Source organism: Rhea americana, unplaced genomic scaffold (genome assembly GCF_003343005.1).
Source record: "Rhea americana isolate MKP2758 unplaced genomic scaffold, rheAme1 scaffold_33, whole genome shotgun sequence".
NCBI lineage: Eukaryota > Metazoa > Chordata > Aves > Rheiformes > Rheidae > Rhea > Rhea americana.
In genome coordinates this window covers 1,772,239-1,791,182 of record NW_028186457.1, presented here as the reverse complement: position 1 = coordinate 1,791,182, position 18,944 = coordinate 1,772,239, and the positions used below count along the sequence as shown (strand labels likewise).

Here is an 18,944-nt window from a genome sequence, read left to right as displayed (position 1 = left end):
AAAAAAAAAAAAGAAAGAGAAAGAAAAAGGCACACCATGCTCCTCTGTTTTATGAGTTCCTCGTCTCCTCCGCTTCGTGTTAAGGCCTCCTGAATTCCTAGGCTCAGACCGTCGTGACCCTCATGACGAGCTCTCTGTTACTACTAGACTGGCTCCTCTGTTCGTGAGGCCTCAGGTGGCTGAGTATATGCAGGATGGTATAAGCACAGTGGTGGTCAGAGAGGGTGCCTGTGGCATGGCCGGCAGCCCGGGCCCCGCTGTCGGCTGGAGCGGAGTTAGTGGCTGTACCACCAGTGGAGGACGAGTGGGTGGTTTGGGAGGAGGGGCGCTGATTTGTCCTGGTCCCTGTTTTTTGTTCCTCCATGTCCTTTGTTTTGTCATAGTTCAGCACTTTCCACTGCTGATTGACCGCCTGCCACCGTTTAAAAATCCGATAAACCGAGGGCCCTTCGTGTATTATTAGACCTAGAGGGAAGGGGGAAAGAAATAAACATAAAAACAGAAGCAAAGCTTTAGGAAGTATAATAAACCTACCCCAGCATCACTCCCTCTAGCTAGCTGAGGGAGTGCTCTCTCTTAGCCAGTGTTATTCAATGATAAATCATGTTTTTTAATTACCGACTGGCAGAGCACCAAAGTGCTCCGGCTCTGCTGGATCCCTTTTCCCCTGAATTACAGCTTTATCTTAGCAATCAATAAGCAGGTCTTAAATGCAGCAGGGTGAGTTATGCTCTTACAGCAAAACAATATCCATTTACCAATAAATGCCTGAGGTTTATCCATCACTGAACTGGTTTTGCATGCTGCATAGGCATGCYTCACCAAGCTAACGGTATGCATTTGGAGGGGGTGTCACTGGAACTGACGTGCTGGTGACATCTGCTGCACCAACGTCATGTGTGTGCACAGACCAAGTCTCTCTCCACGCACACAGCAGCAGAACCAGAACAGACATGCGTATGGAGGCCAGAGATAGGAATCAAACAAAAAAAAGGATCTATACCTGTAAAGTTTCTTTGTTGTCCTAGGCAAACTTTGCTCACCTGCAAACCAGGTACTATGATACTCTTTGCTCTCTTCCAAGGGGAGAAAACAACACGCTTAAAAGAAAATGCAGATGGACTTGTACAGTATGTGTGCTAACACCAAGTATGCACAYGATACATATCCCATTAGCAATCTGCATATAGCACAGTTGACATCTAGAGGCAGTAACTGGCCATTAGGACACCTTACTTCCAATGCTGCCTGCATTTTGAAGACACAGAGCAGCTCAGGCCCTTCTGTCCATCAATTAGTTCATCTCCCACTAGTTTCTGGCATTCTCCTCACCCTTGCAAGAGGGTTGGAAGGATTAGATAATGTTGGAAGTTGTTTAGAAGATGACATTACCTAAGCATTAAGCATAGTTATTATTCAAGCTACCAGGCTCTGGTTAGATGCTTTGAATCCTTGAGAAACATCAGGGCCTGCAACACTGTGTTGTTCTTATCCACTTAAGCTGGAGGAAAGTGAAACATCTCAAATAGACTAGCTTAGCTGACATGATACAGTACAACTAATAAGCTTTGCTAGAGCTATTTCATATAAGGGTASGGTTTATGTAGAATGAAGGGCTCTGAGACTCTAAGTGAGACCTTTTGGGGTAGTTAGTAATCTGTCTGTTAGCGAAATACCCTTGTGTTCTGTGTGACTGCAACCAAACCAGCAGGTAGGATATATGCTGAGCAAGATAGCACATGGTAAACTTCATTTTTTCTTAATAATGATGGCTTTACTATTACTTGATCAGGATCAAAATTATGAGAAATGTTTCTGGGAGGAGCAGCTGTCTTGTCTGTCTGTTGCAAGTGTATAAATATAAAAACAAACAACAAAAGACTTTCAAGATCTAACAGTCAAGTTATGCCAAAACCAGGAGRTTTCCTTGACCAGCAGTGTGTGGGCGGAAGGTCACTGAACCAAGTGGATCACTGTTATCCCTGATGAATCAAATGCAAGGGTTCTATCCTTCATCCAGCTTTTCCAGACTTCTCTGGTTTCTGATAGCAGCTGATTATTGGAGCAAACCTGTAATATATAAAAAATCAAAATATCCRAAGGTCATCCTACCCCTAGGGCTGAGCTCCCTTGTACTCACTTATGGGATACAGTCTCCTAGTTTCTTAGCATTTGCATCAGATTTTACAGAGTTTGAACTCTAGCTTCAATACAGATTGAGTTTCTAGCCTTTCTGGTTCTAAACATAACTAGAAGCAATGCTGACTTGATCACAGATTAGCTTTAGGGGAGCTCTTACATACATCTTAATGGGGTGATGAGCCTGCTTAATGGCTGTATAAGTAATCATGTTAAATATATTAAGTATTCAAATCTGGCTATTTTGGGACAGGGAATGGAGCTGGGCACAAAGATGAGCTTAGAATATGAGAGATATCCCAYAGACCACTGAGACTGCACAGATATAATCCTGTAATGATGCCAGCTTTTCATAATTAAACACRATGATATTGTAATGCAAAAATGTGGGTTTTTGCTCCCAACTTTGAAATGCAGTTAAAAATTCTAACATTTTCTGATCAAAGGATGAACCATAAAAAGCAGGACTTTAGGGACAATCTGCAGATCCAGTAGGATCTAGAAGGAAGCAGACCTTTGAAGCAGCTCTAAAATGGATTGGTCCATGACAAGGGACGTTAGACATGTATTTAAATGAACTGTCTGATCTGTAATGAATGAAATTCCACTCTGATCAATGTTTCTCCAAATGTTTCTCTGAAACCACTTTAAGCCATGGATAGAAGAGCYCAAACTGAGTATTTCCTTTYTGGCTGTATAACATCCTCCATAGACTCAAAGCCATTCTCCCAAGTATTAAACAGTGAGCCAGGAATGTAAATCTATTCTTAATTACCTTATCACAAATATTTAATGCGCAGTCTGATTCAAGAGGGTTGTTTATAAAATTCTTGTTTGTTTGCCTTCTAATTATAAATGTTTATGATCTTATGCAATTAACTGTGTGATGCTGATGGATGGGTTGCTGAGTCAACTGAGCACCTGCTTTCTTAGATAATTTTGGTTTCCAAATATTTATAAAAGTACAAAATAACTTATTTTCTTCTATATTTGCTGGGCTCTAAATTACTTATCGATTTCCCAGTGTCAAGCTCAGGAAGCTGTAAAATTAAAAAGGAACCAAGCAGAGGGATGGGCAGGGAGGCGGAAGTAACAGTGATTCATTTGCAACAGTGAATGCCAAGAGTAAGCAAGAATCCATCAGTTTATATCAAGCTACAGGAAGTTTAATGCTCCTTTCGAAACAAATTTTGTCCACCTGAGTTAAATTATGTTCAGCCAATTAAGTCCAATGACTTCCCATGCTCAGCTTTGTGCACCCCCTTCCAGAAACATCCCCTGTTGAGGATCATTCTTGTTAACTGAGGTGAATCTTTTCAATTAAAGACCAGACTTAAGTGGAAAATCCTTCAGGAATAACTATATTCTGCTAGAAGTACCCAGCTAGAAGCAACTATTCTAGAAGCCAAATCCTGTATATGTAGGGAAGATAACATGTTGGTGTGAACTTCTCTCTTTTTTAGCTCAGAAATGTCTATATGAGAATTTCATATGGATTTTGGTAGTGGCCTAATCCTTCTGCACTCCTTCCAAGTTCATCTCCCTCTTCTTCACAAAATCTGTTCTCAATGAGTTCTCTGTGAAAGCCATCCTCTTGAGGAGGAAAACCTCTATGAATTTCATGTAGATCCATGTTGGTCCAGATTGTTGTCTCATTCACAAAATTCCTTGTTTGTGATGTTCATGAATTGAGGCTCCTTTAGACTGTGGGACATGAAGATTTCTGCTTTCATTTGCCCTTTCCTATGCAGAGACCTGGCTGGACCAGCATTGGAGAAAATTCCTTGAGCTGAAGACTGAAGACTTACAGTTGAGGACTGGTGGGGGAGTGTTCAKGGGAAACATCACATAAAATTTCCTTGTTCTTGTTTTACATTTCAGTCTGTTTGTGGTCATTGATTGAAACAGGGTAGCAGGCAAGATGATCCTTGGGCCATTCCTATGTTCTTAGATATTTTATTTGTAGAGAGTTGTGTCATGAGGAGACTTCCCAGATTGCTCTGGAACTGGATATGCTGGATATACACATACATAGGTGGCCTATATATTGGGTGGGACCATTAGCCCTCCAGTGAAATCTGCAAAAACAGTCTGAGTCTGATTGCATTAATGTGGCTGTACTGTTTCCAGGACAAGCAATAGTATCTCTGAGCTAAAACTGAAGGWGTAGGGGGAAGGAAGAGGTTAACCCAGTGCTGTGCTCTGAACTAATATATGCTGAATCTGGACCACCTGTATGCACAGGAAAACATACTGACATTTTTTCATTGGGATCACTCTCAGTATATATTAGACTCAGATTTTCCTGCACTTTCTCATGTGGCTTTATTATTCATGATTCCACGCAGAGGCTTAGCCCATGCTCAGCTCTGTGGAGCTCTAYAGAGTCCAGGCATGAAGGTGGATACAAGTCTGGACTGGTGATATTATCCTGGTTGGAGGTATTATTTCCCAGAGACCAGAAGCTACTTTGTGCTTCCCAGCACAGGCAAACATGGCAATGCCTTGGCAATAGGTTATGCTCCAGCCACAGTATATCACACTGTACACACTCCTTACACTCGTATCTTGTGCTTCCCTTTTTACATTATAYGTGGAAGAGTACCCAGCATGGAGATTCAGCTTCTGGTGGGGCACCAAGAGACTGTCTTTTGCAAAACCATCACAGTAAGTGATTCAGCCCCAGAGAGCACACAGGTGGTTTCAGATCAGATCTAAAGCAACAGGTGAGGATCATCAAATCAAATCAATAGAGATTGGTTATGCAAGCGCTGTTTCAGTGCAGTTGTATACACAATCACTGCCTATCCACAGCATCCAGGAGAGCGTGCTGMGAAGTCTGCTGACTCTGGGGAAAGACCTGTCTCTTCAATTTACCCACTATCCTGCTTTCATTTTCATCCCAGAACAGGAATAATCAGGCTATTTCTTTTCTAGCTGATCAAGATGCAGTCTGCAAGAGAGTTAGCACTGAAATCWGTTTAATATCCGTGTTCTACTGATTGCCATAGCTAATCTGGAGCTTCTGCACATTTGAAATACAAGAGAKCTGGGAATGGGAACATGATTAAGGGTGAGTATTAATACCCAGACACGAGTCTGATGTCACTGTAGCATTTGCCTGAGCCTGGCAATACCTGCCTATGCTGCACCATGAACCATGTGGGCAGTGTCTGTGCCAGTGGGGAAAATGTTCTTAGTGCTGAGGGAGGACATACAGGCGGTGTACAGGAAGCCCTTCGCTAGAACAAGAGATAGAATTAGTCAGGACAGAGGTTGCCATCAGCAGGCCTGCACCAAGACTACTTGAGAGAGAGGCCTTCAGGCTAAAAGGGTTGTTGGCAAAGCATGGGTGAAAACTAGGTATAACAGGGAGACCRGCATTTGTGGGGATCAGTTTATATCACCATCCTGTGAGATTAACATGAGCGGTTATGAGCCTTCAGTTTAAAGCAGCTTTGGAACAGCAGCTTCCCAGAAATGACAAGCAGTCAGCTTCTGCGCATTGTCARCCCCTACCACCAACTAATCTTTTCACCAGGACCTTCAACCTCTATTTAACCTTCTGTTCTGTTCCAACAGTTGTAATACGTTTTTCCTAAAAGAGAAGAATAAATTCTTTGGAGCAGAAGCCATCTCTCTCTGTTTGCCACTAAAGAAAATACCAAAATAAGGTTCCTGCTGACTGCGAGTAGTATACTACCCCTGCACTGTCACTCACATTATATACAGGAAGAAAAATCAGTCCAGTTCTTCATAGGTGCTCTGTCCTGCTTCTTGTAAAGCCTGTCCTGCCATCTGAGCCATTGCCYCTCATTACCTTCAGCAGCACTTTCTCCCTTTTGTTTCCTTCCAAATGCATTTTCATCTCAGCCAGATGACTGCCATGCTTCAGCCTATTTCTGCTACTTTCATTGCGGGGTTTGAAGGGCAGATTATGGCAACTGTGATTAAAGCTTAGTATTTGCATCCACAGCAGTGGTGGCTCAGTCCAAGGCAAAATTTTATTGCTGGCCTTTCCCTTTATCAACATCCTGGCTGAACACAAACCCTTCTCTCCCTTTCTGTGGATTATTTCATCTTTTCTGGCAATTTCCAATTCCCCCACCTTTGTTTCCAAAGCACCTGCAGCTTAGCCCTCACTTATCTCTTTGCCTTAATTTCATCCTATGTGATCAATCCTCACCCTGTTTTTATCTTAAGAACAGAAAAATGGTTGTACTGGTGCAGGCAAAAGTCTGTTTATCATAGCATCCTGTTTCCAGCAGTGGCTAAAAGTACAAGGAAGGGTATAAAAATAAGGGCAGCAGAATGATTTTTGGTGGGCTCTATCTACTGCAAAGGACATCCCTACTCATAGATGGTCCCTTTAGGCTCAGTTATATTCCCTAACCATAGGTCTCTAGTGCAGTATAGTAGACTGTACTGACTTTTGCACTGTGTTCTGTATTTGCTCAACCCACATTTGCTCTCCACATGCCAGGTTCTCATAATCCCTGTGAGAYTGCTCCATTCCAAAGTGTTTTAGAAATAACCATGAATCTGTCTCATGCCAGATTCGCAAGTACCTCACTGGGCTTGTGGGAGGCAAATCAGTGAGCTCCCCAGTGCATCCTTCCAATACATACTACTTTTCAGTGCAAAGTACTGTACTCCCTGTACATTATCCATCATTAATAATGCAAGATAGTCCTTAGTGATAAACCTAGATTCGAGAGTCAGAGGGATCTTTTCATGGAAACATGGGCTGGGAAAAAGGTACCTAGTATCTGGCATCCCGCTGCATTGAAGCAGGGTGAATTCCAGCCAAACCTGACAAACTCTTGAAACAGCCTAACACATTCTTTAAAACTACCAGTGGCCAAGACTTAAGGCTGCAGAACAACACTCAGCAGGGAATGGGGAACAGACTGAATCAGGGAGGAAGAGATGCTAGAATTCATTCTCCTCAGGCCTGTCCATTATGTCCAGAATCTCCTCAATTTGCCCCCCTTTATCTGCAAGCGAGGTCCCAAAGAGGGTGCAGTCCCCAGAGCAGAGAGAGAAAGGATCAGTACTCTTAGCATTCCTTTCAATACTCTCATGGACCAAACTGACCTATATTGTTACAGCATTGCCATCTTGACTTTGAGATCTTGATTTCTCCTTCTTAAGTGTAGCACTTTGCACTTCTCTTTATTGAATTTCATCTTGTTGATTTCTCCAATTTGTCAAGATCATTTCAAATTCTGATCTGATCCTCCAGAGTGCTTTCCAAGCGTGGTGTCATCTGCAAATTTTATAACAGCATTTTGTATTTCATCATCTAAACCATTAATAAAAATTATTGAAGAAAGCAGAGTCCAAAATAGTCCTACTTGAAATGTATTCCCAGTGTGACACCACTGACAACCTCCATGAAAGCAGTTTTTTAATCAATTGTACGCGTACCTTCTAGTTATTTAATCTAGATGGCATTTGCCTGTTTTGTTTAGCAGAATCTTAAGTAAAAACAACAAAAACATTGTTCAAGTCATGAGATATCAAACCGACTGCTTCCTCTTCAGCTACTAGAATAGTTATCCTCATAGAGTACGGTTATACTCTAGTGCTGGTCAGTTTGTTTTTTAATGATTTCTTCTAATACCTTTCTATGAATCAAGATTAAGCTGATTTGCCCTTCATCTCCCTGATCCTCAGCTCCCACCTTCTTTAATGATGGAGATTATATTTAAAGCTAGATACCTAGCTTGCATTTTCCCAGCTGCCTGGCACCTCCTGTATCCTCCCAAAGTTCCTCATGATAAAGTGCTTGTGGGTCAGAGATTGCTCCTAGAGCTTCCTCTGGAAGTTCATGAGGATGTGCTGACAAGGACGCAGCTAACTCATCTGAATATTTTTGAGTCTGTTCTTTCCTGAGTCTGCCCTGGGCTCCTTTCTCCTCATTAAAATTATTTTAGTTAAGTTTTGAAGACTGAAACAAAGGCAGCATTTAAGCCCCCTTTTTTTTCATCAAATATTATTTGAGTTCTTAGACTTGCCTTTTCTCTCCTTTTACTTTACGTGTATTTATAGACCTGTTTCTTGTTGCCTTTTTTATCTCTGGATGGTCATCCTGGGGCTCAGCTCCCTAACTCTGCTTCCCCGTGCCTATTTGATTCCTAGAAACTTGTCATTAGTTGCCTGCCCTTTTTTCTGCCTTTTATTTGATTCCGGTTTCTGATTTTGGTCCTCAAAGGGCTCCTGATGCAGCCTCAATGCTCTCTTCCCACGCTTCTGTGCTTTCCCTTGCACAAGCATGATTTGCAGTTGTGCCTTTAGTATCATCCCTTTTGGCAACTGCAAGCTGTTTGAGGTTCTTTTATCCTTCAGATTCTCTTCCCAAGAGACACTCCCTGCTCTGGTCCCCTGAGGCTGCTGCTGCCTGCTTTTCTGGAGTCCATTATCCTCACATCATACTTTTGTTCAGCTCAGGAATGCTTTCTTTGCACAATCACTTTTCATGCAAACTACTGGTAAATTCAGATTTTCAGGGAGTGCTTTATTTTCAGTCAAAATCAAATATAAAGTATCTACTCCTTCATAACTGGCTCTTCTGCCTTCTAGATTATAAATTTTGTTCCCAGCATGCTTCAAGATCCAAGTGGATAATTTATCCTGCATGCAGGAAATGTTCAGGTAATTGATGAACTGGAACCCCTGGTGCTGTCTTTTAGACATTTCTGGTAGTTGCTAGACACTGGACCTGTGAGAGAAAGCCTGTATTCAACAAGATGTATAGCAAAGGTCTGCTCTAGATAATACTGGAACTGTATGAGGAGGATGTGCAGACTGCAAAATGTCCAGCAATGAGATGTGTATAGCATAAACTATATTATATTWAATTTATTTAATTATTATATTTTACCTGGTTGATCTTGCCAGTAGCATATGCTTATCTCAAAAATTAAGCCATGCATGTCTAAGTACACGAGTGAAAAAGTTTAGAAGACTGAGAGGGGATCTGATTAATGTGTATAAGTATCTGAAGGGAGGGTGTCAAAGGGATGGGGCTAAACTCTTTTTAGTAGTCCCATGTGAAAGGACTAGAGGCAATGGGCACAAACTGAACCACAGGAAGTTCCACCTGAATATGAGGAGGAATTTCTTTGCTGTAAGAGTGACAGAGCACTGGACCAGGTTGCCCAGAGAGGTTGTGGAGTCTCCTTCTCTGGAGAATTCAAAACCTGCCTGGATGCAATCCTATCTAAAATGTTCTAGGTGACCCTGCTTGAGCAGGGAGGTTGGTCTAGATGATCTTCAGAGGTCCTTTCCAACCTTACCAATTATGTGATTCTGTGAAACTGCAAACATGTATTCATAGTGATTTGAGCTTGAGCGAATGCTTAGCATATGGAAAAAGTAATTACCTGATTATAATCATGCATTTTGCTGTCAATCATTCTTCATACACATATTTTATTTCTAAAAGGAACCGACTAAATATGTACAGGGCTAAATTTTGTCTTGGCTTGGCTGAACAGGGGAGGCTGCTGACTGTTGTTGATCACTGAATGATGTGTGCCCTCATGCAGCCCRTGAATTTAAGGAAGACAAATCCCTCCTTCTTCTACTTATCATCTTTTCAGTCTACTTACTGTAGAGGGACTCCACTGATACATAGCTTTCATACAGATRTGTATCTGATAGGGTGAGACCTTTGTGGTCAGAAGTATTGACTGGGCAGAGCCCTCACCCACATATGCAGAAATGTTTCTCCCAGCTGTCTTATTGGGGTATTTTCTGGAGGTATAGATTCTGCCTGGTATGATTTCTTCTCTTTAGGGTCACTAACAGCCCATGAAGGCTGGTCTCCAAGCCCTCATTTTCTGACTGACTAGCAAACCTTATGCTTATCATGGCTTGAATCTTCTTACACAGGCTGGGGTTCAAGGATGGCTATGCCTCAAAGCTTCCTCAGCACCAGGTGGGCTGGGACCCCCCACAAAGGCAGCGAGAGCCCTTCTCTTTCTCTGCCTCCTCTGCTCCATCTGGCAGAGCTACAGGAGCAGCAGCTCCCATCTGATAGGGTGCCCAGGCTATGCCCCAAGTTCTGTACAGCCATTAACACCCACCTTCTGACTCAGCAAGAGCCCTGCTGGATRAGAAATGGCTCCAGCACGTTGAGATCGCAAAGGGTCACCATAGTTGCTGTTCCGCCAGACTAGTGATCATTACTACCCTCACCCCATTCATTGCTGGGGCAGAGTGTGGGGGAGCTGGGGAAAGAAGGCAGCTCTTTCATTAAATCCTCTTTAGGCATTGATTAGAGTGCTTGGCCTGACAGCTGGGGACATTTCTCCTCCAAGCATACTGTGATTTTGCAGGATGCTGCTGAATTAAGCAAGAAACAATTTCCAGGTCATGACCCTGCAACATGTCATGCATTTATATAGCGTCTTTCTGAGGCAAGTATGCTGAAATGATTATATGCACATGGGATGCTACAAGTTGCCCTCAGTGGCAGCAGCAATCCACCCCCACCTACACAGCATTTGTGGCTGGGCAAGGAGGAACATTTTATCCAGTGGGATCTGTTGATAAGATAGAGAGGGACTACCTGCCATGGGGCTTGTGAAATACGTGGGTGCTGTATTGTATGAGAAGCAGGGAAGTTTTGTGGCTGTCAGGTAGATGGCAGCTCCTTTGAGACGTGCTACCTCCAGCCTAAGGCCACCATCCTCAGTCATGTCCTCTATCTACCCCTGCATTCATCTACACAAGAGTTGGGCTCTACTGGGCTGAGCTGGTAAGACTCAAAAGGAAGAAAGGGTGGCAAAATTAAGGAGCTGATAGGAGGCGTCTAAGAGACAGGAAATTCCTTCTCATTCAGCACTCCCACATGGTTTGTYTGAAACAGGAAAACAGCATCAGTTGTCTGCAGGATGCCATCTGTGACAGAGGAGCAGGAATGACCCCAGGAACTGCACACAGCAGTTCTAAACTATTGCCGTAGTATTTACAACTCTAAGTGTATGAGCTACCAACCACCACAACTTTCTCCTTCCCACCCAGGCTCATGTTTTTACTCCCTGCCTCAAATCTGGGGCAAAGAAAAAAAAAAGAAAAAAAGAAAAAAAGTAAGAGAAAGGGAAAAGGAAAAGAGAAAGGAAAGGAAAAGGGAAAAAAAAAGGGAAAGGAAAAAGGAAAAAGGAGGTGTATGTGTATATATATACACATACATATATATATATATATATATATATATATAGGCAAAGAAAAAAAAAAAAAAAGAAAAAAAGAAAAAAAAAACAAAATAAGAGCAAAAAAAGATAAAATAAAACCTCACTCAGGAAATAGATAAACAGTAAACAAAAGCACTCCTGTAAATGCAGCTGGCTGTGAACAACTACAACAAAATGGATGTTGTGCCCTTAAGGGCTCTCATACTCCTGTGGTATTTAATTCACAGCACATGATAAAGTAGAGGATTAAAGGGCAGTGTCTAGCTATGCAGGCAGCAATAAATGAAACTCTTCTTGTACAAATAAATAAAGACAGGATCCCCACCAACAGAAAAGCCTTGCTTCAGAATCATATATCTCCAGCAGTTTTCTTAACTTGTGAGTCTACCCATAACTGTGTCAGTATAGGAGGGATGGGAATTAGAGGGATTTCCCATATATCCCCTTGTTTTCTTAAAGTTTCTCCTCCTTGCTGTGTAACTACAATTTTTTCCCTAATTTGAAAATGGAGAGGACAATGACACCCCACACTTTTTGAAAGGGCTTTGTGCGTCAGAGATGAAAGACACCAGTTGTCTGYATGTTAGATACTCATAAGTGATTAAAAGAAGGGAGCAGAAAATCGTTACAAACTTGACTGAACAGAGCACTGGCCAAATGCAYACCTTGGTATCCCTGATTTTTTGGGTCTTTTCTGCCCTGAGGTTTCCCAAACTTCCTGACAGAAATTACAGGAGGTGGTTGCTCTTGGTGCAGGAGAGAAAGCATAATACTTCCTTTTCACTCTGCTTACAACATGGCAGTCAGTCCTCCAAGCCTGGGTCCTGAATCTTCCCTATCCTATTACTAATGTTACTTTATCCAAAGCACTGCCTTTGCAGTCAGGCTGTGTTCTTATCCACTCCTGGGACATTTATTTAAAGACAAAGCTAGGCAACAGCTTTTTTTGTGTAGGGTTTTGAAATCCAGCATCACACCTGCTTGGAGTGAAATTTGAAAAAGTTGTGTTGTCATGTAAAACAGAAGTATATATACCTATGTGTTTTCAGACAAATTAGAAAGTTTCATTTTGACTTGAATTTTTTATGTTGTATTCTAATTATGATGCTGAATTTAAAATACTTAGCATGAAAAGTCATTTCTAAATGCTAAATCAGAATGATTTGTTCAAAAGTAATCAAAATATGACATTTAGTTATTGAAGGTTGACTGCCTCCTCTAGTTTTATTAGGAGGAGGGTTTATTATTTTATTAGGGAATGAAATTCTGGAAGAAAAAGATGGATCTAGTCTCACAGTGTTTCATTTTCTAAGGAGCTGCAGGCTGTTTGAGCATAATCCCTCCAAGCTGCTCTGGTCAACCAGGTGCTCGCCCACTACTATCAATAGGGACCAGTTGAGAAAGACAGAAAGGTGAGTACAGATTACCCTAAACAGAATATCCATAGAATAATGAAGGGTACTTATGCTAAACTAATGTATCTTGGAGGCAAGAGAGAAAGTCTGGAGAAAGGAAGTCTTTCCTGTGGTCAAGGAGGATCGGGCAAACTTGTCAAGATTGGGTATCCAGTTTAGGCAAACTTAACACTCAGAAATCCAGGGGCCCTGATGGGATACACCCATAAGTGCTGAGGGAGCTGGCAGATGTTATTGCTAGGCTGTTCTCCATCATCTTTGAAAAGTCATGAAGAAAAGGAGAGGTGCCGGAGGACTGGAAGAAAGCCAGTGTCACTCCAGTCTTCAAAAAGGGCAAGAAGGAGGACCCTGGAAATTACAGGTTAATCAGCCCCACCTCCATCCTTGAAAAGGTGATAGAACAGCTCATCCTGAATGTCACCTCTAAGCATGTGGAGGAAACGAAGGTGATCAGGCGTAGTCAGCATGGATTCACCAAGGGGGAGTCCTGCTTAACCAATCTGATAGCCTTCTATGATGGATAGACTGGCGGGGTAGATGAGGGGAGAGCAGTGGATGTTGTCTACCTTGACTTCAGCAAGGCTTTTAACACTGTCTCCYAAAACATCCTCAGAGGTAAGCTCAGGAAGTGCGGGTTAGATGAATGGACAGTGAGGTGAATTGAGAACTGGCTGAAATGCAGAGCTCAGAGGCTTGTCATCTGTGGTGCAGTCTAGTTGGAGGCCTGTGACTAGTGGTGTCCCCAAGGGGTCAGTACTGGGTCCCATCCTGTTCAACTTTTTCATCAATGACCTGGATGAAGGGACAGAGTGCCTCCTCAGCAAGTTTGCTGATGATACCAAACTGAGTGGAGTGGCTGATACATCACAAGGCTGTTCTGCCATTCAGAGAGATCTGGACAGGTTGGAGAGCTGGGCAGAGATGAACCTCATGAAGTTCAACAAAAGCAAGTGCAGGGTCCTGCACCTGGGGAGGAAGAACCCCATGCACCAGTACAGGTTGGGGTTGACCTTCTGGAAAGCAGCTCTGTGGAGAAGGACCTGGGAGTTTTGGTGGACAACAAATCAACCACGAACCAGCAATGTGCCCTTGTGGCCAAGAAGACCAATGGTATCCTTGGGGGGCAAGAAGAGTGTCAACAGCAGGTCAAGAGAGGTGATCCTCCCCCTCTACTCAGCCCTTGTGAGGTCATCTGGAGTACTGTATCCAGGTCTGGCTCCCCAGTACAAGAGAGACATGAAACTACTGGAGAGAGTCCACAGTAGAGCTACAAAGATGATTAGAGGTCTGGAGCATCTCTCTTATGAGGAAAAGCTGCAAAGGCTGGGCCTGTTTAGCCTGGAGAAGAGAACACTGAGGGGGGAATCTTATCAATGTCTACAAATATCATAGGGGAAGGTGTCAAGAGGGTGGGGTGGGACTCTTCAGTGGTGCCAAGCAACAGGACAAGAGGCAACGAGCACAAATGGAAACATGGGAAGTTCCCCCTGAGTATGAGGAAAAACTTCTTTCCTATGAGAGTGACAGAGCACTGGAACAGGTTGCCCAGAGAGGTTGCGGAGTCTCCTTCTCTGGGGATACTCAAAACCTACCTGGATGCAATCCTGAGCAATATGCACTAGGTGACCCTCGTTGAGAAGGGGGTTGGACTAGATGATCTCCAGAGGTCCCTTCCAACCTCAACCATTCTGTGATACCTGGGAGCACGTCTGCAGTCTCAAGTGGGAATGTGCATTGTGATTTCTTCTACCCCTTTATTAGAGGGAGATGTGAGCATCTTTCTCTTCTGCCTGGTGGGATGGTAGCCCAAGAACATGAGGCAGAAGGGACTCATGGCACTCTTTGGCCCGGCCTTTCGTCTAGATAAATGTGACCCTGGGACACAGAGCCCATTTGCCTGTCAGTCTTCCCATGGCTTTCATGTTTCACCTGGAGTGCCTGTTCTAACCCCACCAATCCCCATGTGCCCTCTCTGGGTTCATTCAATACTTCCTGCTGGCATGAGGAAAGTGCTCACAAACACAGCCTATCCTCACCCAGGGAGGGGGAAGCTGCTGATTCACGGATAAGTAAAATAACATGGCTCTGTCTTACTCTAAACTAGCAACAAATGGCACTGGGCAGATGGTTTGTTGCCTGCCTTTCACCATAGTGTGGTAGCTAGCCCTGCAAAACCTCCTTGTCACTATCCTTCTGTCATTTGGATCATCTCTTTCAGCTCTTCTCCCCAGAGCACAGTGCAGTATCTGTTCAGCAGCTTTGTCCTCCACAGCTATGACAGAAACTTTCATTCCATCCCCCAGGATTCCAGTAGGATTTTCAGGAATCTTTCTTCTCAGGTGCTGCTGCCACCTCTCCCTGCTTCCCCACAATGTCCCTGCAACTCTTACATCGCTTTCTCACATTCAGATGTCTTCACCTTGCACACACGAGCACTATTCAAAACAAAGGAAAGAGGCAGGAGCCAAGAGAACAAGGGCTAGAGTTACTGTTTCTTTTTGGTATGGTTATTAGTTCTCATGTCTGTGAGTATTTGTATACTGCAACTGATCCATCACTAGGCAGTGATTCCCTGGAATGGCAACCCTTTCATGTTCTTGCTCTGGGTATACAAGTTTCTTCCACTAGAGCTGATGGCCTTTTGGGGTTAAAATGCCCAGTTGAGAGAATGCTGTTCAGACTGTAGGGGCAGGCAAGAATTCATATGCATTTATGGGGTCAGTCAATGCTGAACTGGGAAGAATGAAAACAGTGAAAGAACCTGAGAGTGGCTGAGCTTGCAGTCCATCTGGGGAAGAACTAAGCCTTACAGGTCAGTGGCTGAGCCTGCAGCAAAGGGAGCACTGGGCCAGCCCATTGCATCTGAGGAAGAACTAAGCCTTGCAGGTCACTGGCTGTGGCAGAGCTGAGTGAAGTATCTCACTGACATAGTAAACGTCCAGGCCTTTGTTTCTCAAGGCCTCTCTACATCCAACAGGTTGCTCCATGCTGGATCTGCTTGAGAGTTGTTGCTGTCAGTTTGTTGCTGACTGGAAGTCTCTGCATTTCCTCTTTCAAGAAGGTAAAGTGCTGGCTGGACTACTGAACACAGRAGCCCTGGTTTTATTTAATCTTATTGAATAACTTCATCAAACACTACATGGCCAAATGGTTATTGTACATCTAGTTCTGCCACTGGGCAGAGGAACTTAGGTTGTGGCTGTCACTGGTGAGTCTTGGTTCAGGAAGAAAAGCACTGCCTTAGGAAGTAACTTCCAGGTAGAATAAACTTAGCAAAGCCGAGACTTYTTCTCATCAGTGAGGGAACGCAGGCAATGCTTGGCCTGAGATCACCCATGGGCCTGTCTACAGTATTCTTGCTTACGAGCTGTTCTATACAGATCTGAATCATGGCTGTGTTGGTAGGTASCCATCCCTACAGTGGAGGAACCAATCAGTCATTACTTTAAAAAGTGATCCCAGAGCTGAATTAATGTGGCTTCTTCTTAGTCTCCTCTTACCTCTATCTCTGGCTCCTGTTCCCAGTAGGGAACAGAGCAAAAGCAGCTCATCTACTCCAAGCTGGGAAGGACTCCCATGTGGTTTCATCTTTGATTACAGAGTTGCTTCCTCTTGCTACAGCCACAGTAGCCTGCTACAGACCACAACCTCTCATCTCCAGGAGTAACGTGTGTGCTGGGACAGAGGCTCTAACGGGAAGAGTGATGAGAAAGAAGGCAGCTAGGGAAACACAGCCTGGTACACAGCTGAAAAACATTTTCTGTCCTTACTGTGCAGCACAATATCATATGTAGCTGATGCAGGAGGTCCTATCAGCTGCTTATGAGGGTATCTCCTGCTGTGATACAGAAGCTGCAACAGGCAGGTGAGTGTTACTGTCTCTGCCTATGTATGGGAACTTAACTCAGAGATATCAAGTACTTCCAGCACAGGATTTAATGACAGGGTAGCATCATTTTAGTTATCTTATCTTCCTCTAAAGCACAAGATGCACTTCACAAGCCAGAAGGATTTTCCCCCTCAGAAAATATTAATTATGTTGCCCTCCTTAATTGCTTAACACATTGATCCAGTGAAGCAGAGAGYACCATGTGATTATTTATGACCAAATACATCTCTGGAGCCCTGTTGCAACAGTGGAAAGCTGTTAAGATAGAGGTGGCAAAGGACCATGGAACTGAAGGGACACATGTAAAAGGCCCTATGCTGGAATCAAAGGCCCTACCTTGAAAAAAAGGAAGGCCTTCAGATCTGGATACAAATCCTGTAGCTTTTTGCTCAGTAGTGATGTGCACCTTCTACAAAGAGCTCCCAGAACTGCATTGGAGTTCAGTACACTGAAATATGTAGAGAATCAGAAATACCCGTTGGTGAGAACAGCACACATGCACACACTCTGGCTGGCCCACTCTTCTCTCTTATTGAATAATCAATGCAGCATTAGATAAAAATAGTTCCCACCTTTCAGAAACAGAGAGGCTGCATGTCTTGGCTTTGTTGAGCATCTGACATTCCTGCCAAGAAGTCAGTGGGCAGATCAGCTGTGCAGCTTTGCTTCTTGTGCTGCTGGCCCAGGTATGAGCCCTGAATGATGAGTTCCTAGGGGAAGTTTCTGCCCAGCAAGGTTAGGAGCCCCACAACTTGTCCTGTCCCCCACTGTTCCCATTTCCACACCTCCTCCCCCACTTGCAGCTGATAATCAGTGATTTGCTGCACATGCACATTGTGGCTGGGTGCATGCAATCCAAGATTCACAATGCAAAAAAAGAGCGTGAGCTCCCTCTTTTTATCCAATCTGTCTGCTCTGCTGGTAGCACCTGGATCTAGTCACTCCAGTTAGCTCTAGGCAGCCATGGAAAAATGTAGGGACTCTGAGGAATGAGGAAAGAAGAGAGTRTGAGGTAAAAAGTAATGAGGAAGAGGTATTAGGCTCTAACATGGGGGGACGACTTCAGTCCATGTTTCCCAAGCTGGCCTGCTCTTTATCCCTGTCCTGACTCTCTGGCCAGATAGACCTTGTGAGTTGCTATATTCTCATGACTCAAGGGAAAATAATTAGGACATGGGGTTTCTTGGAGCACACTGCCAAGGGAGGAACAGTTATGACTCCCCTTTCCCCCACGGTTTCYGTAGGAAGAACAGAGTGCTCAGATACAAAGAGTGGTTTAAGAGAGAGGAGAAAGAACAAAAGCAGGGAAATACCAGTTATGAGGTTGTTGTGAGCAGGAAAGCACAGTGTTGTCCACAGCACCCTTCTGCAGAACAACTGGTGAATGATCAGACGCTTCCCAACTGGCCATGCAATCATCTGGGGATGCTAACAAAAGAACATCCCCTTTCTGTCATACTGATACATATGAAGCTGGGCTGTCCATCCTCACTCCTAAGGCACTGTCTTTCTGWCTTTTGGCCTGTTGGCTCCATTTTGGATATTATCTGAGAGAGGCCTCTCTGATGGCAGGGAAACCTTGGTTATATCTATTTTTAAAGAGATACCCTGGGAATGGCTGATAGCACACAAGATCATCATGCTCCCAGATCCTTCTGCCTCTATTTGCAGGCGGACTGGACAAGAAGAGTGTGAACAGTGTGGCAAGCAGTGCATTAAGACGAAGGGCGTGGAAGATCTGCATACTCTCATGGGTCTCTTCTAAGTGAGTTGAAGTCACTCATGTTTGTTGTTTGAGTTGGTCTCAAGCTTCTCTCCAAAGACATTCACTCAACTTCTCTGCCTTGTACTCTGCATTTAGAATGTCATCAAATCAACACGTGGGTTTAGTGCCTCCCGAGATTATTCTCTACTACTGTAGCAATTCTTCCTGCTTTCTACTGCAAGGGGACAGTACAGACCTGACAGACAACATTCACTTTCCTTTCAAAAATCAGATCATCATTACAGATGAAGACCAAGACCCTCAAGACACTTAACTTTCTGATTTCTCTTGATTTTGTTGAGACATTGGCTCCTAAATCGTTTGGATGCACAGGGCCCAAGTGACTAGAAAACACTCTGAGGCTACCTCAGCCTGGCATCTCTTTGCTGAAGCAAAGTCCATTTAAAACAAAACCACATTAGTCTTGGCAGGAAGCTTGAATTGTGACCGTCTCAAGGAAGCTCCATTAATTACTGTTCCCATTGCACTATGAAAGATCAAATGCTGTGGATCAGTTTTAATTGGCTATTGAT

At 43.7% G+C, this 18,944-nt stretch overlaps 1 protein-coding gene across 1 annotated transcript in view; it reads right to left on the bottom strand.

Annotated features, from left to right (window-relative positions):
• Positions 1–103: 103 nt before the first annotated feature.
• The window catches only part of MARCHF4 (membrane associated ring-CH-type finger 4), a 109,922-nt gene continuing 91,081 nt past the window's right edge, over positions 104–18,944 (bottom strand). The window contains exon 5 of the mRNA XM_085311050.1: positions 104–465. Coding sequence (XP_085167176.1) covers positions 104–465 — 362 coding nt within the window. The remainder of the gene's footprint in view (positions 466–18,944) is intronic.